Source organism: Neoarius graeffei, chromosome 2, assembly GCF_027579695.1.
Source record: "Neoarius graeffei isolate fNeoGra1 chromosome 2, fNeoGra1.pri, whole genome shotgun sequence".
NCBI lineage: Eukaryota > Metazoa > Chordata > Actinopteri > Siluriformes > Ariidae > Neoarius > Neoarius graeffei.
Window position 1 is genome coordinate 60,378,701 of NC_083570.1, and position 26,971 is coordinate 60,405,671.

Consider the following 26,971-nt stretch of genomic DNA (forward strand, 5'->3'; position numbering starts at 1 on the left):
TTTTATTACTTAAGTATTTTTAAAAGCAAGTACTTCAGTACTTTAACTTAAGTAAAAATTTGACTGTACAACTTTCACTTGTATCAGAGTAACATTTCACCAGTGGAATCTGTACTTTGATTTAAGTAATGGAGTCAGGTACTTCGTCCACCTCTGAACAGGATCCACATTTAAGTCAGTAGAAATCATTGCCCTCTTATACATCAGTTTCAATTTATGACCACTTGAGTAATGGTATAATTTGTATGTATGAATTTAAATTCAATAAAACAAACACATTAGCCAATTCAGTAGAACACACAACATACTGTGAGCAAAATTATACTCAGCCCAATGACTATATACATGAGTGGACAACATGGCACTATTCACTCCCACTGTGCATTTTAGAAGCTTCTTTTGGGAGCCACCATCTTGCAAAAATTGGGGCCAGAGTCTGTGCATTACAGACTTGAAGCCAGTGCAATAATATAAGTGTAATAACAAGTGTACTAATTGTGAGGTACCAAATGAATATATCTTGGGAAACAGTAGTAACATTTACAATCGACATAGCATTTTTTCCATTAAAAAAATGTTCCTTCTGCTCGTTGCTCTCCATGTTCTCATGCTCTCTGTGAATTTCTTTTAGCTCACACCTGCAGTCAGTAAGTTACCCATCTGAATAAAGAAGTGCTCTTCTTGCCTCTGCTCATTCAGAGATTTTCACCTTTGAATGAGGGAATTTCTTGTGGCTGACATCTCATCTCATTATCTCTAGCTGCTTTATCCTGTTCTACAGGGTCGCAGGCAAGCTGGAGCCTATGCCAGCTGACTATGGGCGAAAGGTGGGGTACACCCTGGACAGGTCGCCAGGTCATCACAGGGCTGACACATAGACACAGACAACCATTTGCACTCACACCTACGGTCAATTTAGAGTCACTAGTTAGCCTAACCTGCGTGTCTTTGGACTGTGGGGGAAACCGGAGCACCCGGAGGAAACCCAAGGGGAGAACATGCAAACTCCACACAGAAAGGCCCTCGTCGGCCGCGGGGCTCGAACCCAGATCTTCTTGCTGTGAGGCAACAGCGCTAACCACTACACTACCCGTCCGTGATTTTATTTATTTATATTTATTTAGCTAATGATCATGTTAAAAACTAGATTTTATAATTCCGAATTTATCCAGGCTTATTACAATATACAATACATTGCAATCAGCTACTCTTTATTAACCATAATTTACTATAGATTTAAGCCATCTGGATTTATGTCATTCATATACTTGTTCCCGTAGGGTACTTTTGCTTTCTCTTTAATCAAGTATACTCCACTAAGGTACAACAAAGAGTATGTGTATCCATGGTGGGGTGAAGCATTGGGCTGGCTTATGGCATTGTCATCCATGGTCTGTATCCCTCTATGGATTGTGTATAAGATGGGCACTGCCAAGGGAACAGTGAGGGAGGTAAGAACACTATTGCAACATGTGAGACACCAATGACACAATTTGTTTTTACCTCTACTACTACTTTCTTTCTTTCTGTCCTTAGAGATTCCATAAGCTGACCACACCATTCTCTGATCTGCCCATAACACAAAAGGAGCAGGAGAAGCTACAAGTTATTTTTGCTCCTGATGAGGAAGATCTTCCCCAGAGAACAGCATGTACCAAGGATGGATACTTTCCTGTCAGTGAGAAGGAATCGCAATGCTGAATTCCTTAATGGCATGAGACACTATGGAGGACTTTGTTTCTATGAAAGTGGTCTTTGGAAATCCTACATTAATACTTCACTCTGCTGATGACCACCAAATAGCACTAAACAAATGGGAAATGAAAATATTTTGTAGTGTCCTTTGGAAGGCTATGTCGCCCTCTATGGGCACTTTTATGATGGGCCATTTTCCTGTTTGTAAGCAGTGCAATATTTCACCATCAACAGCTGTGTAATTTTTTTTACCCATTAAAGGTTGCCTAGTCCGTGCGGGTTTCTGTGGGTTCCAGGTTCTCTGGTTTTTCGTTGCACCCTTAAAAACATGACAGCTGATAGATTGGCTATGCTAAAGTACCCTAGGTCTAAATGTGCGTGTGCGCGCACGTGTGAAAATCATCTGGGTGGTGGGCTGGGGGTATTGAGTAATAGACAAAGAATGAATGTGATTCAGTATTTTACACATTCTTTTGGGAGATGTATCTTATTTTGGCATCTTGCTAATTGTTCCAAAAATTAGTAGTAAAATAGACAATTATCAGCCACAAATCGTATCATAAAATCACAAGATTTTGTATTAAATATAATATCTCATCTCATTATCTGTAGCCGCTTTATCCTGTTCTACAGGGTCGCAGGCAAGCTGGAGCCTATCCCAGCTGACTACGGGCGAAAGGCGGGGTACACCCTGGACAAGTCGCCAGGTCATCACAGGGCTGACACATAGACACAGACAACCATTCACACTCACATTCACACCTACGGTCAATTTAGAGTCACCAGTTAACCTAACCTGCATGTCTTTGGACTGTGAGGGAAACCGGAGCACCCGGAGGAAACCCACGCAGACATGGGGAGAACATGCAAACTCTGCACAGAAAGGCCCTCGCCGGCCACGGGGCTTGAACACGGACCTTCTTGCTGTGAGGCGACAGCGCTAACCACTACACCACCGTGCCGCCCTATTTGTGCCTTTATAGTTGGAATTCATGATACAGTAGAGGTTCACTAAGTAAAAAAGGACAGCAGAAAGCAAAGGTTTATAATATTTCAAGTGGAGATAATAAACACAGGGCAGCATGGTGGTATAGTGGTTAGCGCTGTCGCCTCACAGCAAGAAGGTCCGGGTTCGATCCCCGTGGCCGGCGTGGGCATTTCTGTGCGGAGTTTGCATGTTCTCCCCGTGTCCGCGTGGGTTTCCTCCGGGTGCTCAGGTTTCCCCCACAGTCCAAAGACATGCAGGTTAGGTTAACTGGTGACTCTAAATTGACCGTAGGTGTGAATGTGAGTGTGAATGGTTGTCTGTGTCTGTGTCAGCCCTGTGATGACCTGGCGACTTGTCCAGGGTCTACCCCGCCTTTCGCCCGTAGTCAGCTGGGATAGGCTCCAGCTTGCCTGCGACCCTGTAGAAGAATAAAGCGGCTAGAGATAATGAGATGAGATAATAAACACAATGAAAGTCCCTTACATTATTGTGTTGGAATGGGTAGAAATTACCCAGACGGCCAGCTATAATTTTATTTTCAATTTGTATATTCTAAAATCTTCCCAGTAATACAGACTTACACAATACAGTCCACTTTAGAACATAAAATCTGTTGTGATACTTGTAATGCAAATGCAATTGTAGTACATGAGCAAAGTTGTAAACTGAACAAACCAGACACAAATGAATGATGAATTAATTCATTAATAATTACTGGTTAATAAAACTATTAATTCTAAGCCCAAAATCTTCAATAAAATCAGTTGAATACTTGGAAAATCAGATTTCAACCTTGATTAAGCCCAACATATTATTATTATTATTATTATTATTATTATTATTATTATTGCTACTGCCTCTTAGAGGCAGGTTTTCATCTGTGTGTCCGTGTCGAAAGATGTCTGCAGCACCAGGTAGTTTGAGATGTCAGGGAACTCATCGGATGGATAATTTTCCTACTCATAATGAATGAATGAATGAATGAATGAATTAATTAATTAATTAATTAATTAATTAATTAATTAATTAATAACTTTATTTAAAGAGGATAAGTTGATCAGCAGAGCTGGTAGTGTTGCACATGGACATATACAAATAATTACAAATACAAAACACTAAACATATACACAATCTTAAAAAAAAACTTAAATGTTGATTTTCTGTTAAGTTAATTGATAGTATGCATAAATATTGTCTTTGTATTTAGTTAAGGCTACAGTAGGATCAAAATGTATTCTACTAATGTCAAATTTAGGTCATACATTTTTCTTTCAAAGGAAAAATCCTTCTTTGTTAGCGTGTAAGGGTCTATCCCACTGGGTGGTTTCTATATCCACTTCTTTTGAGTATACTTCTGGCTTTTAATAACTTGCTTGTTTTCTATACACAAACATGGCAATAATTTCTTCTGTTAATGGACCAGACTCCACTTTTGGATCATTAATCCCTTTTGACTGAGAATGCTCTGCATGCATGGTTTTATGTTGGCTTCTGGCACATCCACACAGTTTTAAATACAATACCTACAATTGAAAACAGCTTGTTTTTATTGCATTTATTTAATTCCTGGGCTCCCATCTGCAACAGGGAGTGATGTTGCATCCCATGAATACACTTTACAATAGATTATTAGATTCTAATAGAATACAGTTTGTGAACCCTTTAGAATTTTCTCTATTTCTGCATAAATATGACCTAAAACATCATCAGATTTTCACACAAGTCCTAAAAGGAGATAAAGTGAACCCAGTTAAACAAATGAGACAAAAATATTATACTTGGTCATTTATTTATTGAGGAAAATGATCCAATATTACATATCTGGGGGCGGCACGGTGGTGTAGTGGTTAGCGCTGTCGCCTCACAGCAAGAAGGTCCTGGGTTCGATCCCCGTGGCCGGCGTGGGCATTTCTGTGCGGAGTTTGCATGTTCTCCCCGTGTCCGCGTGGGTTTCCTCCGGGTGCTCAGGTTTCCCCCACAGTCCAAAGACATGCAGGTTAGGTTAACTGGTGACTCTAAATTGACCGTAGGTGTGAATGTGAGTGTGAATGGTTGTCTGTGTCTGTGTCAGCCCTGTGATGACCTGGCGACTTGTCCAGGGTCTACCCCGCCTTTCGCCCGTAGTCAGCTGGGATAGGCTCCAGCTTGCCTGCGACCCTGTAGAAGAATAAAGCGGCTAGAGATAATGAGATGAGATAATAAACACAATGAAAGTCCCTTACATTATTGTGTTGGAATGGGTAGAAATTACCCAGACGGCCAGCTATAATTTTATTTTCAATTTGTATATTCTAAAATCTTCCCAGTAATACAGACTTACACAATACAGTCCACTTTAGAACATAAAATCTGTTGTGATACTTGTAATGCAAATGCAATTGTAGTACATGAGCAAAGTTGTAAACTGAACAAACCAGACACAAATGAATGATGAATTAATTCATTAATAATTACTGGTTAATAAAACTATTAATTCTAAGCCCAAAATCTTCAATAAAATCAGTTGAATACTTGGAAAATCAGATTTCAACCTTGATTAAGCCCAACATATTATTATTATTATTATTATTATTATTATTATTATTATTGCTACTGCCTCTTAGAGGCAGGTTTTCATCTGTGTGTCCGTGTCGAAAGATGTCTGCAGCACCAGGTAGTTTGAGATGTCAGGGAACTCATCGGATGGATAATTTTCCTACTCATAATGAATGAATGAATGAATGAATGAATGAATGAATTAATTAATTAATTAATTAATTAATTAATAACTTTATTTAAAGAGGATAAGTTGATCAGCAGAGCTGGTAGTGTTGCACATGGACATATACAAATAATTACAAATACAAAACACTAAACATATACACAATCTTAAAAAAAAACTTAAATGTTGATTTTCTGTTAAGTTAATTGATAGTATGCATAAATATTGTCTTTGTATTTAGTTAAGGCTACAGTAGGATCAAAATGTATTCTACTAATGTCAAATTTAGGTCATACATTTTTCTTTCAAAGGAAAAATCCTTCTTTGTTAGCGTGTAAGGGTCTATCCCACTGGGTGGTTTCTATATCCACTTCTTTTGAGTATACTTCTGGCTTTTAATAACTTGCTTGTTTTCTATACACAAACATGGCAATAATTTCTTCTGTTAATGGACCAGACTCCACTTTTGGATCATTAATCCCTTTTGACTGAGAATGCTCTGCATGCATGGTTTTATGTTGGCTTCTGGCACATCCACACAGTTTTAAATACAATACCTACAATTGAAAACAGCTTGTTTTTATTGCATTTATTTAATTCCTGGGCTCCCATCTGCAACAGGGAGTGATGTTGCATCCCATGAATACACTTTACAATAGATTATTAGATTCTAATAGAATACAGTTTGTGAACCCTTTAGAATTTTCTCTATTTCTGCATAAATATGACCTAAAACATCATCAGATTTTCACACAAGTCCTAAAAGGAGATAAAGTGAACCCAGTTAAACAAATGAGACAAAAATATTATACTTGGTCATTTATTTATTGAGGAAAATGATCCAATATTACATATCTGGGGGCGGCACGGTGGTGTAGTGGTTAGCGCTGTCGCCTCACAGCAAGAAGGTCCTGGGTTCGAGCCCCGGGGCCGGCGAGGGCCTTTCTGTGCGGAGTTTGCATGTTCTCCCCGTGTCCGCGTGGGTTTCCTCCGGGTGCTCCGGTTTCCCCCACAGTCCAAAGACATGCAGGTTAGGTTAACTGGTGACTCTAAATTGACCGTAGGTGTGAATGTGAGTGTGAATGGTTGTCTGTGTCTATGTGTCAGCCCTGTGATGACCTGGCGACTTGTCCAGGGTGTACCCCGCCTTTCGCCCGTAGTCAGCTGGGATAGGCTCCAGCTTGCCTGCGACCCTGTAGAAGGATAAAGCGGCTAGAGATAATGAGATGAGATGAGATTACATATCTGTGAGTGGCAAAAGTATGTGAACCTCTAGGATTAGCAGTTAATTTGAAGGTTAAATTAGAGTCAGGCGTTTTCAATCAATGGGATGACAATCAGGTGTGAGTGGGCACCCTGTTTTATTTAAAGAACAGGGATCTGTCAGAGTCTAATCTTCACAACACGTTTGTGGAAGTGTATCATGGCACAAACAAAGGAGATTTCTGAGGACCTCAGAAAAAGCGTTGTTGATGTTCATCAGGCTGGAAAAGGTTACAAAACGATCTCTAAAGAGTTTAGACTCCACCAATCCACAGTCAGACAGATTGTGTACAAATGGAGGAAATTCAAGACCATTGTTACCCTCCCCAGGAGTGGTCGACCAACAAAGATCACTCCAAGAGCAAGGCGTGCAATAGTCAGTGAGGTCACAAAGGACCCCAGGGTAACTTCTAAGCAACTGAAGGCCTCTCTCACATTAGCAAATGTTAATGTTCATGAGTCCACCATCAGGAGAACACTGAACAACAATGGTGTGCATGGCAGGGTTGCAAGGAGAAAGTCACTGCTCTCCAAAAAGAACATTGCTGCTCATCTGCAGTTTGCTAAAGGTCACGTGGACAAGCCAGAAGGCTATTGGAAAAATGTTTTGTGGACGGATGAGACCAAAATAGAACTTTTTGGTTTAAATGAGAAGCGTTATGTTTGGAGAAAGGAAAACACTGCATTCCGCATAAGAACCTTATCCCATCTGTGAAACATGGTTTGTGGTAGTATCATGGTTTGGGCCTGTTTTGCTGCATCTGGGCCAGGATGGCTTGCCATCATGGATGGAACAATGAATTCTGAATTATACCAACGAATTCTAAAGGAAAATGTCAGGACATCTGTCCATGAACCGAATCTCAAGAGAAAGTGGGTCATGCAGCAAGACGACCACCCTAAGCACACAAGTCATTCAACCAAAGAATGGTTAAAGAAGAATAAAGTTAATGTTTTGGAATGGCCAAGTCAAAGTCCTGACCTTAATCCAATAGAAATGTTGTGGAAGGACCTGAAGTGAGCAGTTCATGTGAGGAAACCCACCAACATCCCAGAGTTGAAGCTGTTCTGTACGGAGGAATGGGTTAAAATTCCTCCAAGCCGGTGTGCAGGACTGATCAACAGTTACCGGAAACGTTTAGTTGCAGTTATTGCTGCACAAGGGGGCCACACCAGATACTGAAAGCAAAGGTTCACATACTTTTGCCACTCACAGATATGTAATATTGCCTCATTTTCCTCAATAAATAAATGACCAAGTATAATATTTTTGTCTCATTTGTTTAACTGGGTTCTCTTTATCTACTTTTAGGACTTGTGCGAAAATCTGATGATGTCTCATCTCATCTCATTATCTCTAGCCGCTTTATACTGTTCTACAGGGTCACAGGCAAGCTGGAGCCTATCCCAGCTGACTACGGGTGAAAGGCGGGGTACACCGTGGACAAGTCGCCAGGTCATCACAGGGCTGACACGTAGACACAGACAACAATTCACACCTACGGTCAATTTAGAGTCACCAGTTAACCTAACCTGCAGGTCTTTGAGGGAAACCCACGCGGACAACATGCAAACTCCGCACAGAAAGGCCCTTGCCGGCTACGGGTCTTGAACCCGGACCTTCTTGCTGTGAGGCGACAGCGCTAACCACTACACCACCGTGCAGCCCAATCTGATGATGTTTTACCGTTGGTCATATTTATGTATGCAGAAATATAGAAAATTCTAAAGGGTTCACAAACTTTCAAGCACCACTGTATCTCATCACTGTGAGATTCCTTCATTATTATGAGAGAAACTGGCTTCCATAATTTATGGATCATGTTTCATGTTTACCTGCTATACCTCAAGTGCCCTTGACTCAGGCCCGTTTCAAGCTATTTGGGGGCCCTAGGCAAAGGGGGATCTGGGGCCCATAATTATCCCCCCTTCGACGAAAGGCCTTATGGCCGCCTACCCACTGAAGACTTAATAAATAAACCACACATATTGTAATCATTCTTACGATTTTTACTTAATAAATGAACTCTTTACATTATTATTAAACACAAGAATAGACAAAATACACACACACACACACACACACACACACACACACACACATATATATATATATATATATATATATATATATATATATATATATATATATATATAAATCAAATATGAAAATAAGACAAAGTAATATAAAATGTGCAAATAACACAATACTAAATATTTACAGTGTATATACACAAGTAGAAATAACTTCAAATGGTGATTAAATGATTACAAACATGAATAAGAATCTTAATAAGAACCAGCACACACAGAAAAGTGCAAAAGGTATAGAAAAACACATAAAAATTTAAGAATACACAACTAGAATCATGGGCAAAATGTCTAAAACTGCTGCATGCGGGCTTTGGCTTCAGCAAAGGCAGCCACAATACCCTCCATGTCCAAAGACCTGCGGACATCACATTCAATTGACATCAGTGCCAGTCCGGAGAGCCTCTCTTGGCCCATGGTGGACCTCATATAGTTCTTAATAAGCTTCAGAGCTGAAAAGCTCCTCTCACTTGAGGCAACTGACACAGGAAGTGTAAGAAGTAAACGACCCGCTTGGTATTAATGAGTGTGTACATTCTCACTTACCAGTGTCTTGTTTTTTTCTGTCTTCCTCTTCCCATTTCTTCTTTCTCTTCTGGCTCCCTGAGGGGTAATTTCGCTTCATATTTGCTTTTGCTTTTTTTTTTTTTGCCGCGGAGCTCTGCAACCACTTGACTGGACGGAGATGGGCATTGAGGGGTTGACAACAGACTGTCATTGCACTTTTCGGCCAAAGCATGTAGGGAGGCGCTGTTGTGCATTAGGGGCCCCCCTTGGAACTAGGGTATTTCAACAAGTGTCATTAGGCGCTGCGCTGCCGCGCTCAAAAAGTTGTCATTGCTATTGAATACATAACCAGTCGTTCGGCAGCGGGGGCCCTTCGAGGGCTGGGGCCCTAGGCAATTGCCAAGTCTGCCTACCTTGTTGCAACGGGTCTGCCTTGACTGTTTGGTTATTTGAACCAGTGTGTGTATATATATATATATATATATATATATATATATATATATATATATATATATATATGAGTGTTTAGTCTATGTCTTGTTCATATCTAGAGTGTTTATACTGTTTATATTGTCTGAGTGTTTAGTCTATGTCTTGTTCATATCTAGAGTGTTTATACTGTTTATATTGTCTGAGTGTTTAGTCTATGTCTTGTTCATATCTAGAGTGTTTATACTGTTTATATTGTTTGAGTGTTTAGTCTATGTCTAGTTCATATCTAGAGTGTTTATACTGTTTATATTGTCTGAGTGTTTCGTCTGTCTTGTTCTTATCTCGTGTATATACTGTTTATATTGTCTGAGTGTTTAGTCTATGTCTTGTTCATATCTAGAGTGTTTATACTGTTTATATTGTCTGAGTGTTTAGTCTATGTCTTGTTCTTATCTAGTGTGTATACTGTTTATATTGTCTGAGTGTTTAGTCTATGTCTTGTTCTTATCTAGTGTGTATACTGTTTATATTGTTTGAGTGTTTAGTCTGTCTTGTTCTTATCTAGTGTGTATACTGTTTATATTGTTTGAGTGTTTAGTCTATGTCTAGTTCATATCTAGAGTGTTTATACTGTTTATATTGTCTGAGTGTTTCGTCTGTCTTGTTCTTATCTAGTGTATATACTGTTTATATTGTCTGAGTGTTTAGTCTATGTCTTGTTCTTATCTAGTGTGTCTCATCTCATCTCATTATCTCAAGCCGCTTTATCCTTCTACAGGGTCGCAGGCAAGCTGGAGCCTATCCCAGCTGACTACGGGCGAAAGGCGGGGTACACCCTGGACAAGTCGCCAGGTCATCACAGGGCTGACACATAGACACAGACAACCATTCACACTCACATTCACACCTACGCTCAATTTAGAGTCACCAGTTAACCTAACCTGCATGTCTTTGGACTGTGGGGGAAACCGGAGCACCCGGAGGAAACCCACGCGGACACGGGGAGAACATGCAAACTCCACACAGAAAGGCCCTCGCCGGCCCCGGGGCTCGAACCCAGGACCTTCTTGCTGTGAGGCGACAGCGCTAACCACTACACCACCGTGCCGCCCTATCTAGTGTGTATACTGTTTATATTGTTTGAGTGTTTAGTCTATGTCTAGTTCATATCTAGGGTGTTTATACTGTTTATATTGTTTTTTTTTCAATTATTCTATTTTTATTTATTGCATTGCCTGTTTGCACCGTGGGTCAGAGAGGACTGATATTTCATCTGTGCTGTATGTCGAGCATGTATAGCATATTTGACAATAAAGTTGACTTGAAGCCCTGTGATGACCTGGCGACTTGTCCAGGGTGTACCCCGCCTTTCGCCCGTAGTCAGCTGGGATAGGCTCCAGCTTGCCTGCGACCCTGTAGAATGGGATAAAGCGGCTAGAGATGATGAGATGAGATGAGATGAAGTTGACTTGACTTGACTTGACTTAGTGGCCACCAGGAGACGCTGCAGTTTTTCTCCTCAGACTCCAGTCTCTGTTTACGGAAGTCGATATGACGTGTCAGTATTCACACAGGCATTGTGGGATCGGAAGCCTCGGTTTTGCCATGGAGAAAGCAGAAAACATCAAACTTGAGACCGAAATTAGCAAATAAAGCAGCAATCTTTAAGTCCGAGGTCGTTGCTGTGTGGTGAAGATGATACTGGCTGCTATGAAGGGCTCTCGGTGAAGAGAAATAAATGGATATCCGTTATGTCATCGATTCTCGACATACGAGGGAGTGAGAAAATTTGTGTCAATGGACGTTTGTGTGGTGGCTCGTAGAGTTTTCGACGGCAGAGAAGAATTAGGCCATTTTTAGGAATTAGGAATTGCACTCTTTTTCATTACGGTTTTCCTGAAAGACAGAGAAGGGAAAATGTCGGCGACCACGAGCCCAGAAGCAGTGAGGAAATTGCTGGATAACATGCAGACCGACCTGCGCTCTCTGTCCATGGAATGCAAGAAGAAATTCCCTCCTGTGAAAGAGGTAACAGCTCATGACACGACTGCAGTTTCATCCTGAAAAAACATTCAGCCTTCATGAAGTCCTGAGAAACCTCAACAGCTGTCATTCTCCTTCATGGCTTTCAGTTCAGTCCTGTGCTTGGAGCGGTTTTGCCTGATGTGATCTTAAAGATTAGAGAGAGAACTTTATTGATCCCTTTGGGAGGGCTCCCTCAGGGAAATTAAGATCCCAGCAGCATCATTACAGGATAAACAGAGAATAGAAAATAGAGAAAAAAAACTCCTAGATAAATTAAATTAAGTATTTACATCTCATCTCATCATCTCTCGCGGCTTTATCCTGTTCTACAGGGTCGCAGGCAAGCTGGAGCCTATCCCAGCTGACTACGGGCGAAAGGCGGGGTACACCCTGGACAAGTCGCCAGGTCATCACAGGGCCGACACATAGACACAGACAACCATTCACACCTACGGTCAATTTAGGCTACATCCACACGACAACGGCAACGAGATTTTTTTTTTTTTAAATATCGCGTCCACATGGGCAACGGATCAGTAAAATTTCAGGTTCATATGGCAACGCAACGCTTGCTGAAAACTATGCAATACACATGCCACACCACTACGTGTGCTGTAAGACGGTCCCATCGGAGACACCAGAACAATAGAAGAAGTAGACGCATGCGCATAAACCCCTTCTTCTGTAGCATCAGCCACATAAAGTTTTGATTATTAATCAGTAGCGTAAAACGAAAGACGTGGAAAGAGGCATGAATGGGGGTAGATGGAAGCCGGTACGCCAACATTCTGAGATCCTCCAGAATTCTTTAATGGTCCGTAATAAATTGAATGCTACACGTTGATGGATTACTTTGTTGTTCTACGCCCTTTTTGAGGAATGTATTGTCGGACTTAAACCAACATCTGAAGAGGTGAGATCGCTCCTTTTTTTCCCTATTTTTGCTGGCGGGATTGTTTTTGGAAAGCGCACGGGCGCGGTTTGGTACTGCTTCCACAGTGTTTGGACTAAAGACTCTGCCCTAAGGGCTATTCTCTCACTCTCTCTCTCACTTTGCACCATTACACAATATTCACAGTGAAAATATTTTTTAAGCGCGTTTCATGAACCAAGTTATAGGATTTGTTGACAACTTGCATCGAGTTCGTTACACTTCTTATCGGCGTGAAGCACTGACAGTCACGTGGTTGTGACGTCATCGTAAACAAATCCGTTCTACTCATCCAGACGACTTTGCAACGGCGCCGTTGCCAGATTTTTTCACTCTGGAACTCGTTCCCAAAAGATTTCATTTTGGGGCACCCAAAACACCGGTACCGTGTGGACGCCAGGCCGAAAGGATAGACAATTTTATCAGATTCACCTGAATCCGTTGCCGTGTGGACAGGGCCTTAGAGTCACCAGTTAACCTAAACTGCATGTCTTTGGACTGCGGGGGAAACCGGAGCACCCGGAGGAAACCCATGCGGACACGGGGAGAACATGCAAACTCCGCATAGAAAGGCCCTGGCCGGCCACAGGGCTCGAACCCGGACCTTCTTGCTGTGAGGCGACAGCGCTAACCACTACACCACCGTGCCGCCCAAGTATTTACATATACAAATATAAAAAAGAACAAGATATGGGGAAGAGAGGAAGGGGGGCCAGCAGGAGAGATATTGCACATTATATTGCACATTGCTTATTGTCAGGCTAGGCTACTGCTCCTTCCCGTCCTCTGTCCTCCTGTTACCCCTTCTCCCCCCCCCCAGAGAGGAGTTGTACAGTCTGATGGCGTGAGGGACAAAGGAGTTTCTAAGTCTGTTCGTCCTGCACTTGGGAAGGAGCATTTTGTCACTGATCAGGCTCCTCTGGTTGCTCATGACGGTGTGCAGAGGGTGACTGGCATCGTCCATGATGTTCAGTAGTTTGTCCATAGTCATCTTCTCTGTCACCGTCACCAGAGAGTCTAGCTTCATGCCGACCACAGAGCCGGCCCGCCTGATCAAAGTAGATCAGTGCTGTGTTTCTGGGGAATTTGTATACGGATGTAAACGTGAAACAATGAAAAACATGTTCGTTTAGGGCCCTTCTAGAGAGTTCAACCCGCCACACTACAGCAACAACATTCATTCATTCATTGTCTGTAATAACAAATAAACAAACATTTAATCCTGTCCTAAAGTATCCTTGAATTCAAAATTAGTCTTCTAGAGCTTTTTGTGCCTGTCCTTTGGTGTTTTTGGCACCAGTACAATACTGTAGTAGTCTTTATCTAGAAAACAAAATTGGAGTACTTTTTTTAATTTTATAGTTTGTTCCATCTGGGTAAACAAAAGATTTTTTGATGACTCATGCTGTACAAGTCTTCTGTTCATCCAATTAAATACGCTCGAGAAAGTTTGTCCCGCCCCTTGGAACAGGTCTTGCTTTACACAAGCAGCTCATCAGTAGCAGACATGGTTTGATGGTGTGTTTGTGGCTGTGTGTCTTCACACACACTTCTCTTCTCTGACTGTCGCTTATGCCCAGGTCAGATGACAGGCTGCAGCTAGTTTTCAACTACTTGCGCAAGACTGGTCTTCCAATGACGCAGATAATGGCAGAGGGTCTTTAGTTAGAGGCAGGTTGCTGCAAGTGAATTGCGATTTGCTTCCAATCGGTGCATATTAGCAGGTTGATGCATGTAGAGGCAGGCGGTCGTGCAACGCTTGAGCGACCAATCACAGATTGAAGCAGATAGTGGCAGCTTGACGCAGGGGAAGGCAAGTCTTGAGAGATGGCTGCGATACATCGCAGGTACACGCAGACTGCACCTGCAAATAGTTTACATCAACCTGCTATCAGTCTTATGGCCTTATATTTTTTTAAAAAGGTTTTCTGTGTGCTGCGTCTGCTTCCGACTGGCTGATTCAGCTTAAAACCTCTGCGTCTTGCAATACATCTGACCACAATGAAGGATTTGATGCAAAACGCTTGCATCCAATCCTTCATGCATCTTTCTGCCGTCTGACCTGGGCATTATTTGAGGAAACAATTGATTTAATTTTATTTATTTTGAAGAGGGTGGAATTTTGCAAGTTTTGTGATATGCTCGAATGTCTTTCTACATCTGGCTGACCAATAATGTGATTCCTTCTTTATACAATGTCGGGGCTTCTCCATCAGTAAACAGAAGTAATATCATATTATCAAATAGTGTAAGGCCATCCTTAAAAAAAATCCGTTTCCTGTCCACCGGGTGAGCAAAAAAATGTTCAGTCGGGAGGGAGGGATTTTTTTTTTATTATATATGGATGGATAAGAAATCGCAATGCTGTGTTTGCTTTTTCTTTCAGTACTTTTTTATTACAAAAGCAGACACATTTAATACAATATGACAGTTTAATCAACTGAAACTTGTACAAAAACTGTAAGTTAGCATTTTACATGCTGACTGCAACATTTGCAAAACTTTTACAAAGGTACTTAAAATGTCCGACACACGGACTTTTTGTAGTTCTAAATCGAGCGTTAGGCCTAGTTCGGATGAAATTACACTATTAAAATGATCACTGAATGATTTGTTTTTCTGAATTTTGACTATTTTGTTGTTCGCTAGAATACCATTTTGCGATTTCAGGCTTAAGCAAATGTTTGAAAACTCCGGATTTCCTTCCTTCATGGTGGCTGCCATTTTTTTGTGCCGCACGGCGCATGCGCAGAGCTGATTCGACAGGGCTTTCCACAAGCGCCGGCTGCGGCCACGCAATTAAGTCCAGCCGGCTACTTTAATGACTATTTTTGTCGTCCACAGGCTCTAAATATAAATTTTCAATTTTAATAAAATTAAATGTTTATCTAACGGACTGACAATAATGTCAAACTGAACCGCACTCATTTAAGTTGTGATTCGCGCTGTTTGTACCGATAATAACCACAAATTCCCCGCCGACTTCGTTGATCAGGGGAGAGTAACTCATCCGCGGCCCCGACATGCGGTGTGCACGCGCGCACTCGGCGGAGGCGGTAGTGTGCGCGCGCACTCGGCGGAGGCGGTAGTGTGCGCGCGCACTCGGCGGAGGCGGTAGTGTGCGCGCGCACTCGGCGGAGGCGGTAGTGTGCGCGCGCACTCGGCGGAGGCGGTAGTGTGCGCGCGCACTCGGCGGAGGCGGTATGAGCCTTAGTGGAAAGCCCTGGGAATGCATAAATGTCAAGTTCGAGTTTAGATTTACGAGCCCGAAAAAAATGTCGAAAAACCGGCGTTAATAAAAAAAATTTCACCCGCACAAACGGCACTCACCCGTCCGGTGGACTGGAAACAGAACATTTTTTAATAATGACCTAATATAACTATTTAACCCTTTAGTTACAAGTATGTGCTATTTAGATGCTTCCAGGTGACAACCCTGCAGCTCTTCATGATAGTTGCCACTTCTGACAGTCAACCTTGGTCAAATATGTATGGCATAACTCCCAAAGCAGACAGCGTCTCATCGCCTATGAGACAGTCCTTGTCAAAGTGAACAGATGTGGATGAAAGTGGCAGTGAGAAATCCTCGCTAAAAGTCTTCACTGTTTTCCATATTCAGCTACTTTGCTAAGCTAATGTCAGATTTATTTAGATTTAGCAGGGGTATGATGGATCTCGAATGCTGTTGCCTGTTGTAATAAATTGGTCATGTACTTTAATATGGTATTACTCTGATTTCCTGGTTCAGAAGGAACTGCGTGAACATACAGAATCAAATCACAATTCTCAAGCCTTTTCACCTTTACTCAAGTCACTACTTCTGATGGCTGGTTAACTGCGAGAGTATCTCTCATGATGTGCTGCCTGTTACTTTGAGGTTCTCTTGCTTGAAAGCTAGAGACATTGATCTGATTATGACACGAAAAATGATATTTTTCACAGGACTGCTCTGAGCAGTTTGTTCAGTTTAACACTGCTAGTGTGCATTTTTACATCTGCCCCTCAACCCTTTGTGTTAAATTACACACTACTAGTGGACTGTTTATTCAGTGTTGGTCTCTGATATTCTGCCCACAGAAGTCATCCTGAAGTTGTTCTTGTAGTCGCAATACAGAGTTTCCGCTGGGTTCTGAAAAACATTCTCCAATTTTTTCCTTGAAAAATAGTCAAATAGGCGGCACAGTGGTGTAGTGGGTTCAAACCCCGTGGCTGGCGAGGGCCTTTCTGTGTGGAGTTTGCATGTTCTCCCCTTGTCTGCGTGGGTTTCCTCCAGGTGCTCCGGTTTCCCTCACAGTCCAAAGACATGCAGGTTAGGTTAACTGGTGGCTCTAAGGCTGCGTTTACATTAGACCGTATCTGTCTCGTTTTCTTCGCGGATGCACTGTCCGTTTACATTAAACCCCCTGGAAACGCTAGGAAACGGGAATCCGCCAGCGTCCACGTATTCAATCCAGATCGTGTCAGCTCCGGTGCTGTGTAAACATTCAGAATACGCGAATACGCTGTGCTGAGCTCTAGCTGGCGTCTCATTGAACAACGTCACTGTGACATCCACCTTCCTGATTCGCTGGCGTTGGTCATGTGACACGACTGCTGAAAAACGGCGCGGACTTCCGCCTTGTATCACCTTTCATTAAAGAGTATAAAAGTATGAAAATACTGCAAATACTGATGCAAATACTGCCCATTGTGTAGTTATGATTGTCTTTAGGCTTGCCATCCTTCCACTTGCAAGTAGTAAGTGATATGCGCTGGGATCACACACACAGCGGCTCAGTCCCGAATCGTGGCTTGTTCACTTCACTCGCGCGCTGTGTGAGCTGCGCAGGGCCGGAGTGCGCACCCTCCAGAGGGCACTCGCTGTTCAGGGCGGAGTGATTTGGAGCGCAGGATGCCTGCGGAGCCGAGCGTATCCGTGTATTAGGCTTGCCATCCTTCTACTTGCAAGTGGTGAGCCTTGCGCTTGCCCTAAATGCACTGGGATCATGTTACGCGCCGTCTAAAGTCATGTGATTTGCGTATCCGCGTATTGGTGTTGCTGTGTGCACGGCTAACGGTTTTAGTGTAAACGCGAATCGTTTTAATAACGTTAATCTGATGATCTGTTGATTCGACGTAATGTAAACGTAGCCTCAATTGACCGTAGGTGTGAATGTGAGTGTGAATGGTTGTCTGTGTCTATGTGTCAGCCCTGTGATGACCTGGCGACTTGTCCAGGGTGTACCCCGCCTTTCGCCCGTAGTCAGCTGGGGTAGGCTCCAGCTTGCCTGCGACCCTGTAGAACATGATAAAGCGGCTACAGATAATGAGATGAGATGAGAAAGTCAAATAAGTATGCTTCACTTTTTCTTAGACTGTATTTTTTCTTAGTTACTGACTTATCAAAGTGGACTTAATACAGGTTTATACTAACCAAACTGGCACAATTCAAACATTTGTACAGATACAGCTAGGCCTTTCCATTACATATAAAATTTGGGCTCCACTCCAGCCTCTAATAAGAAAGACTTGATTTTGGGCGCCCTGTGCATCATCAAGCTAAAATAAACCTCTGTAGTTTGAGCTTACTGAAGGTTATTTTCACATGAAATTATTCAAAAGATGTATTCGGACTCCCTTTAGCCTTTACGGGTTGTTTTACAATCAGGGTACAAAGTTTGTGTCACAGGGGTCCAAAATTCAAATTGATTCAAACTGGTTCTTGTACCAGTTTTTAAGTGAAGGACAAGTTAAAGAACAGATTTCAGGTACTTTAACATATGTGTATGGTAGTTTTGTGTAATCTGCTATAAGATGGGAGAAACAAATGAAGTGATTCTCGGAGAGGACATTTTTTTTTTTTTGACAATTCAGAATCCACTACTTCCATAGTGCTTTTAAATATAAGGCTGTAAGCTTTGTGTTGGTTGTCTCTAATTTATGTCCCAATATCTTGACCACATTTTAGGATGAAAATAATCATTTTAGATATGTTATTTTATATTGAAAAATTAGCTGTCTCTGAGAGGACATTTTTTTTGACACAATTACATACTAATTTGATCAAAATAGCCTGAAAACTTACTGGCATTCAACATTAAAACTTAACTATGTTTCCAATGATATGGAACCAAATATTTGTTTTATGGTATAAAGAATGATTTAAGTGCATCCCTTTTGGAGCTACCTGTGGTCAAAAAAGCACTTTTTCTAAATGACACGAATAATTTTGCTAAATATCAAGTCAACTTTTATTGTCAAATATGCTATACATGCTCGACATACAGCGCAGATGAAATTTCAGTCCTCTCTGACCCACAGTGCAAACAGGCAATGCAATAAATAAAAATAAAAATAGAATAATAAAAAAAAACAATATAAACAATATAAACACTCTAGATAGGAGCTAGACATAGACTAAACACTCAGACAAACAATATAAACAGTATAAATAAACAGCATAAACACTAGATAAGAAGAACTAGACAGACTAAATACTCAGACAATATAAACAGTGTAAACACTAGATAAGAACTAGACAAAGACTAAACACTCAAACAGACAATATAAACAGTATAAACACTCTAGATATAAACTAGATGTAGACTAAACACTCGTACACACACACACACACACACACACAAATTGGTTCAAATAAACAAACAGTCAAGGGCACTTGAGGTATAGCAGGTAAACATTGAAATAAGCAGTATAAACAAACTAGCAGCTGTTAAGGTGAGGTAGTGCGGAATAGTGCAAATGAGCGAGGTAAAGTGAGATGTGCTGTCCCTGAGTTCAGTGTGCTAATGAACGATGAGATGTGTGTGTGTGTGTGAGGGTGACATGTCAGATGCTGAAGGGGGGGCAGGGGGGTGTGCGAGCAGAATCTGTGGCAGGGGGCAGAGGGGGGAGGAGGGGCAGAACAGGGAGGGAGTTGAGCCTCCTGACCGCCTGGTGAAAGAAACTGTTCTTGAGCCTGCTGGTTTTGGCCCGGAGACTCCGCAGTCTCCTCCCTGACGGCAGCAGGCTGAAGAGGCTGTGAGATGGGTGGGTGGGGTCACCTGCAATCCTGATGGCTTTGTGGGTGAGGCAGGAGTTATAAATATCCATTAGAGAAGGGAGAGAGACACCAATGATCCTCTCAGCTGCTCTCACGATGCGCTGCAGAGACTTGCAGCAGGACACGGTGCAGGCGCCGTACTGCACGGTGATGCAGCTGGTCAGAATGTTCTCAATGGTGCCTCTGTAGAAAGTGTGCATGATGGGGGCCGGGGCTCTTGCTCTCCTTGGTTTGCGGAGGAAGTACAGACGCTGTTGGGCTTTTTTGGCCAGTGATGCGGTGTTGTTGCTCCAGGACAGGTCTTCAGAGATGTGCACACCCAGAAACTTGGTGCTGCTCACCCTCTCCACTGCAGCACCATCAATAGATAGTGGAGCATGCTGGGTGTGCGCTCTCCTGAAGTCCGCAACAATTTCCTTCGTCTTCTCCACGTTCAGACGGAGATTGTTGTCCTTGCACCACATGGCCAAGCGGCTCACCTCACTCCTGTAGATTGTCTCATCGCCACTGTTGATGAGACCCACCACAGTCGTGTCATCCGCAAACTTGATGAGATTTGAGCTGGATGTTGGTGTGCAGTCGTGGGTCAGCAGAGTGAAGAGGAGGGGGCTCAGCACACATCCTTGGGGGGCCCCCGTGTTCAATGTGATGGTGCTGGAGGAGTTGCTGCCGACCCGTACAGTCTGTGGTCTCGCCGTCAGGAAGCCCAGCAGCCAGTTGCACAGGAAGGTGTTGAGTCCCAGCTGGTCCAGTTTATGAATGAGCTGCTGAGGAATGATTGTGTTGAATGCTGAGCTGAAGTCTATGAACAGGATTGTGACATACGAGTCTTTTGTCTCCAGGTGGGTGAAGGCTGAGTGGAGGGCAGTGGAGATGGCATCATTGGTCGAACGGTTGGACTGATATGCAAACTGGAAAGGGTCCAGGGCAGGGGGGAGGGCAGACGTGATATGCCGCATGACTAGCCGCTTGAAACACTTCATGAGGATGGGAGTGAGTGCGACAGGGCGGTAGTCATTGAAGCAGGAGGGAGACGGCTTCTTCAGGACCGGGATGATGGTGGTGGTTTTGAGGCACGTGGGGACAACAGCCTGGCTCAACGAGATGTTGTAGATGTTTGTAAAGACATCTGTGAGCTCTTCGGCACAGTCTCTCAGGACACGACCAGGAATGTTATCAGGACCCGGGGCTTTCCGTACATTTGTCGTCCTGAGAGCTCTCCTCACGCTGTCTGGGGACAGCGTCAACACCTGGTCGCCAGGAGGTGGTGGGGTCTTCTGTGCCGTGGTGCTGTTGTCTGCCTCAAAATGAGCAAAGAAGTCGTTCAACTGATTCAGCAGAGACGTGGAGTTGTCACAGGTCTGCGATGAGGGCTTGTAGTCTGTGATGGTCTGAATCCCCCGCCACAGGTTCCTGGTGTCTCTGCTGTCGTTGAAATGGTCAGCATTGTACCTGGAATACTGTCTCTTGGCCACCCTGATGCCTCGTGACAGATTGGCCCTAGCTGTCCTCAGGCCCACCTCGTCCCCAGCTCTGAAGGCGGCGTTCTGAGCCCACAGGAGCCTATGGACTTCCCCTGTCAACCATGGCTTCTGATTGGCCCAAGTGGAGATGGTTCTGGTGACCGTAACGTCATCCATGCACTTCCTCATGTAGGCAGTGACGGTCTCCATGTACTCCTGGAGATCTGTGGAGTTGTTGTAGGTGGCCGCCTGTCTGAACATGCTCCAGTCAGTGGTGGAAAAACAGTCCTGGAGTGCCTCTGATGACCCCTCTGGCCACATACTTATCTGTTCTGTAGCTGGTTTGGTGACTTTAACCAGCGGCCTGTATGCTGGCACTAGCATAACAGTGGAGTGATCTGAGGCCCCAAGGTGGGGGAGGAGTAGGGCTTTGTAGGCATCTTTATGCATGGTGTAAACATTGTCCAGAGTATTGTTTCCACGTGTGGGAAAGTTGATATGTCCATAGAGTTTTGGAAACATGCTTTTGGGGTTTGCATGATTTGAAATCCCCAGCCAGGATGAGGAAAGCATCTGGGTGGGCATATATTGCCATACATTCACCAAAAATAACGTTATCACCACTTTTTTTTTTTGCATGGTAAATAGAGCTATCACAGGGCTACAATAAACAACCAAGTTTATTTAGTCAAGCCTTTTGATATTGAAGATAAGTGTTAAATGTGATTTTTATCTTGCGTACCCTGATTGTAAAACAACCCTTCCTTCAACACACAACTTGATTTGACAATTGAACAGAGTTGAGAAGAATCTTGGAACAACCAACAGTGAAGGAATCCGATTTTCCTGTCGATTTACAAAGCGAACACAGAATGACTCCGCGGTTTTCATCATGCGTTAGTTAGACCAGGGCTGTTTCTATTCTAGCTGTTGAACAGACCAGGGGCTAAGTCCAGTTTTCCTGAGGCTTGTAGTTTTTAAGGGAGATTGGCATTGATTGATAGGTTGGGGAAGTCATGTCTAACTTCACAAGGTGATATTATCCCCCACACACATTCAAAGGTTATGACATCTTTATTAGTGATTTTTGCACTGCTCTTTTTAAATTTATGTCGTTCACTTCAGTTTTTGTTTTCTTATGATTATCATCAACGCCCATAATGTCTCAGGAAACTGAGGTGTCAACTGACTTAATATTATTAGTATTAATCATCAGTTTAATAAAACTGTATCATTTCTCACTCACATCTTCTTTTTTTTTTTTTTTTAAAGGACCACAAAGACACCAATTCTAAGCTACATTATTATATTACAACATTCAAAATCCCAGATGACATCCACGTCAGTTGTTTTCTATTAATCTTACTTTTTTGAGGGCGAAAATATCTGGGTGCGATAGCCCCGAAACATAGCTCCCTTTGGTCGCTTACCAGTTGACAGTACTTTCACTTTGGGTTTTTTATTTTATTTTATTTTTTTTTTTAAACCGACCATTGTCTTCCTGACACTGTCCAATGTATTCGGGGATGGTAGGGGCTCTGATACCCCTTTTCCACCAAATCAGTTCCAGGGCTGGTTCGGAACCAGTGCTGGTTCACAACTCGTTCAACTTGCGAGCCAGCTGAGAACCAGCTTGCTTTTCCATCGCTCGTGGTGCTAAGACACGTCATTACGTCGCTGTATACGTCATTACGTCGTTGTATACGTCATTACGTCGCTGTATACGTCAGTTACGTCGCTACGTTTGCATAAACCTTGGCGCGAATATCGAAGCAAAAACAACGCGGAAGAAGCAGCAGCAGCAACAACAACAATAATAATAATGGATGACTTCGCGTTTGTACAGCTGCTGCTTCTCGTCGCTTAAAAATGGCGATCTTTCGCGGTCTTGTTATTGTTGTCGGTCTTAACAACTCCGCCCCCCCTCCCCCCGCTGACGTAAGCGGTTCTTTCCTCTGGCCCAGCAGAGAGTTGGTGCTAGCCTGGAACCGGTTTTTCTGGCCCCAGAGCCAGTTCTTTGTCAGTGGAAACAGAAAACCCGGTTCCAAACTAAGCACTGGCCCCAAACCAGCCCTGGAACTGCTTTGGTGGAAAAGGGGCATGAGTGTGCCTCCCCAGTGGCTGTTTCAGCCCTTAAAGGGGAACTGAAGGCAAATTCTTTATCATCAAAATTCTGTTTATCTCATTTTATTAAATATCGGAATGCGTTTTTGTTAGCTATTTTGTCACTGCTATAGCAAGTTATGAATGTTTGAAATATGCTATGTAATATATCAGTCGGCCTTTCTGCGCAAATCAAAGTGACCGACATCTGCCAACGTTCCCTGTGTCCGAAATCGCTCACTCGTTCACTACTCCCTATATAGAGAATTACTATATAGAAAGCTCATTGGTAAAATGAAAAAACGCTTTTGGACACTCGTCCGTCACACCGGTATTTACGTCATTACTGTCGCATAATTAAAATGTGCCAGATCAGTCGGCTGGTGGGTTTTCAAAATAATGAATACCGTACATGCGTGTGTTTTTGTGATAAATCCATATTTCTACTGAGCGTATTTCTCACATTAATCAATACAAAGTACCTGCATCTTTCAATTTTTTTTTAATCAAGGCTGAATACTTTTCTTCTTTGCTGCTTCCTTTTATTAAATCAAATTTGTGACTTTTAATTTGATTTCTTTCAGTGCGACTGCATTGCATGATGGAATATATTGCTTGGTTAGTGACCATCGGTTGTCCACTACTTTTCGTGATGCATTGTGGGATACTTTGAGTGCACTATATAGGGTGTAAATAATCCTCACTCAGGTTTCGGACAGCACTACAAAATGGCGTCCCCACTATATAGTGCCCTATATAGTGAGTAGGGAGTGATTTCGGACACGGGTTGTCAAACGACGCGCGGGCCTCTTTCGAATGCTGATGTAATCAAGCTGGAAGTTTAGTTTGTTTTGATAGCAATCAGGAAAGTTTGAAAAAAGTAGGCAGTAATCGTCATTTAAACTCGTTTTTGTGCAATATTTTGTTTGGAAAACAGTTTTCAAAAGGGCGGCACTGACACCTGGCTTAAGGCCAATTTATGCTGACAACCCAGTCCTCGCAGATGGCGTCTGCGTAGCCTCCCCCCTTCGCAGACGCTCTGCGCGCACCTCCCAAAAATTGTGACCACTGCAGAAGCCTCGCAGACAGCGTCGCAGACGAGGGCTCTGATTGGTCCACTCTACATCTGCTGTACACGCACTTCTGCTTCCCTACTTTCGCAGTTTGGTTTGTTTTCACGACCGCCATTTTTAAAATCACGAGTGAAGATGGAGCAGCACGAAGAGCGGTTGATCGAGGAAGTGAGGAAGTACGTACATCTATACGACTCCAGTTCTAGTCATTATAAGTAACTGGAGGATAAACACTCCACTAACCACACCCACCAACTACTCCTAGCGATTTCGCGACTTCGCGCCCCCTTGCGTTGTGGCGGTGAATAACACCGCGCACACCTATTACTCCCCGCTCAACGATAAATTACAACTGTCTGTGAAAAGCTATCTGCGAAAGCCTTGTCGCAAGAGCATGCAGAGGCCCTTACGCTTCACATTTCGAAGTCTTGCACAAGTCCCGTGAAGATCGCGCGGATAAGTGATGCCTGCCGTGGACCAAACGAACTAAATTCAACATGGCTAAAAACTGAATAGGCCGATAAGTATAATATTTATTTGCAATTAGATATAAGGTTACTAAAAGTGAAAACGTAATTGAATAACACATTTAGTTAAGAAATAAAGCAAGTTTAAAAATGACTTCAGTTCCCCTTTAAATCATCTTCAGTGCTTGAAGAAGACTGTTAAAAAAAAAATCCTTCATCAGCTTGGACTGCGCAATTGTTCCGTTCACGCAGAGATAATTACACCAGGCCGATTAAGACACACTGTGATTGGTCAAAAGCTTGGCGATCATTTGGTCATTATGTGTAGATGATTTTTATTGGTCACAAGCACATGCTCATTGTTTGCACTCTGGCTTCCCGCAGTCTCTTCACTGTGGTTAGATTTCAGCAAACGGAAGGATTTGTGACAATACTTATACAAATACTTTCATCACTGTGATGACTGCTAGTAATTTTCTCTTCATCACTGAGAGATTGTTCATCAATGACGAGTGTAACGAGCGCCAGCGGGAACCCTGGCAACGTTAGTCAACATAAAACAATCCAACCTTCAAAGTCCTCCAACTCAGTCACTACGTCTGAAAGAACTGCTGTTCTTGCAGTTTTAATGCAGCTGAATTCTGATAGATATTTTGATCATAAGCCTCAGTCATGACTTGGAGGATATTTTAGGATAGTTATGCCAAAAATGTCTGTCACTGTTTATTGTTTAAAAAAATCAAGCAGATGAAGCTATAAACTTGTACATGTGGGACAATTCTGTGAACTTCTCAGAAGCTTTAAATTGTGTCTCAGACATTTCACTTCTAGTGGAATTGAACATACTGTAATTTCTGTTAGAAATATGCTGTCCTTCAGTGATGTTGAGGATATTTTGGGTAACTGGGGCCTGACTACCTAACACTGAATTACTTGGCTGAAAATATCTTTGCTTATTCTGAGCTGCCAAAAAAAAAACTGCATTTCTTCTTAATCTTACAGATTCACAAATAATTCCAGATACAGTTACCTGGACACTATATTGTCCATCATCCAAACTTTGAAAACTAACCAATAACTTTGCTCGTTCTTTCATGTACAACAAGCAGTGAGTTACTAGTTATACGTTGCACCAGCTGGAATTTAGCCTTTCTTAAATAACTGAGTTTTTTTTTTAAAGATTTTCTTTTGCTTGCTTAATTAATTAATTAATAAATAAATGATTGATTGATTGATTGATTGATTTGCTTCTGCAGTGTGTAGATAGGCAATTTAACATTCATCATATGCGCATGGCTAATGGAATGGCTATTGGAATAAAACAATATTTATTTATCTATTTTATTTTTTTAAATAGGTTGCCGCCTAAGGTATTAGGCAGAGACCCGTCCACCCGTAAATTTGACGGGCAATTGCCGATTTCAACGGGCAAGTATACACACAGACGGATACTGAAACGGACGATAATGCCGAAAATTTTCGCACATGAATACTCCCACATGTCATCCGATAAATCCAGTTATGTTCCGCCCACACACGGACTGGCCATCGGGAGTAGCGGGAGTTTTCCCGGTGGGCTGGTGGTTCAGCGTGGGCCGGCGGAGAAAAAAAAAAAAAAAAAACAGTTGCGCGCTGGCCTTTAATATGATAAGCAATGTTAACAGTTTCTTTAACAAACTGTTAACATTGCTTATTACAGTTGCGCGCTGGCCTTTAATATGATAAGCAATGTTAACAGTTTGTTAAAGAAACTGTTAACATTGCTTATCATATTAAAGGCCAGCGCGCAACTGTTTTTTTTTTTTCTCCGCTGGCCCACACTGAACCACCGGCCCACTGGGAAAACTCCCGCTACTCCCGATGGCCAGTCCGTGTGTGGTTCCGCCATCATTTACAAATCGTAAGAAACACAGTTTAATACGAAAAATACTGAAAACTTGAAATGAAAAATCAGAATATTTCATCGTTTCCGCCATTTTGGCCCGCACTGAATCTTGTAACATGCGGACTGAATAAATCGCGAATTCTGATTGGTCGAAAATTGCCAAACACCCTGCGTTGTAGTTTCCTCTTTCTTGGCGGGAGAACCGCATTTTTTTTTGCTGACTCACTCTTCTGGATCAAGATGAATCCCAACAAACGCCCCAAATTGAATGTGACAAAAACTGATTCGTTTTTCCACAAAAAGACAGA

General features: G+C 42.6%; 1 protein-coding gene across 2 annotated transcripts in view; it reads left to right on the forward strand.

The window, feature by feature from the left end:
• Window positions 1-11,247: 11,247 nt before the first annotated feature.
• Window positions 11,248-26,971, forward strand: part of mon2 (MON2 homolog, regulator of endosome-to-Golgi trafficking) — a 95,134-nt gene continuing 79,410 nt past the window's right edge. For both annotated transcript variants that reach the window (XM_060914577.1, XM_060914578.1), the window contains exon 1: window positions 11,248-11,705. In XM_060914577.1, the coding sequence (XP_060770560.1) occupies window positions 11,595-11,705 (111 nt within the window). In that variant the 5' untranslated portion in view covers window positions 11,248-11,594. The remainder of the gene's footprint in view (window positions 11,706-26,971) is intronic.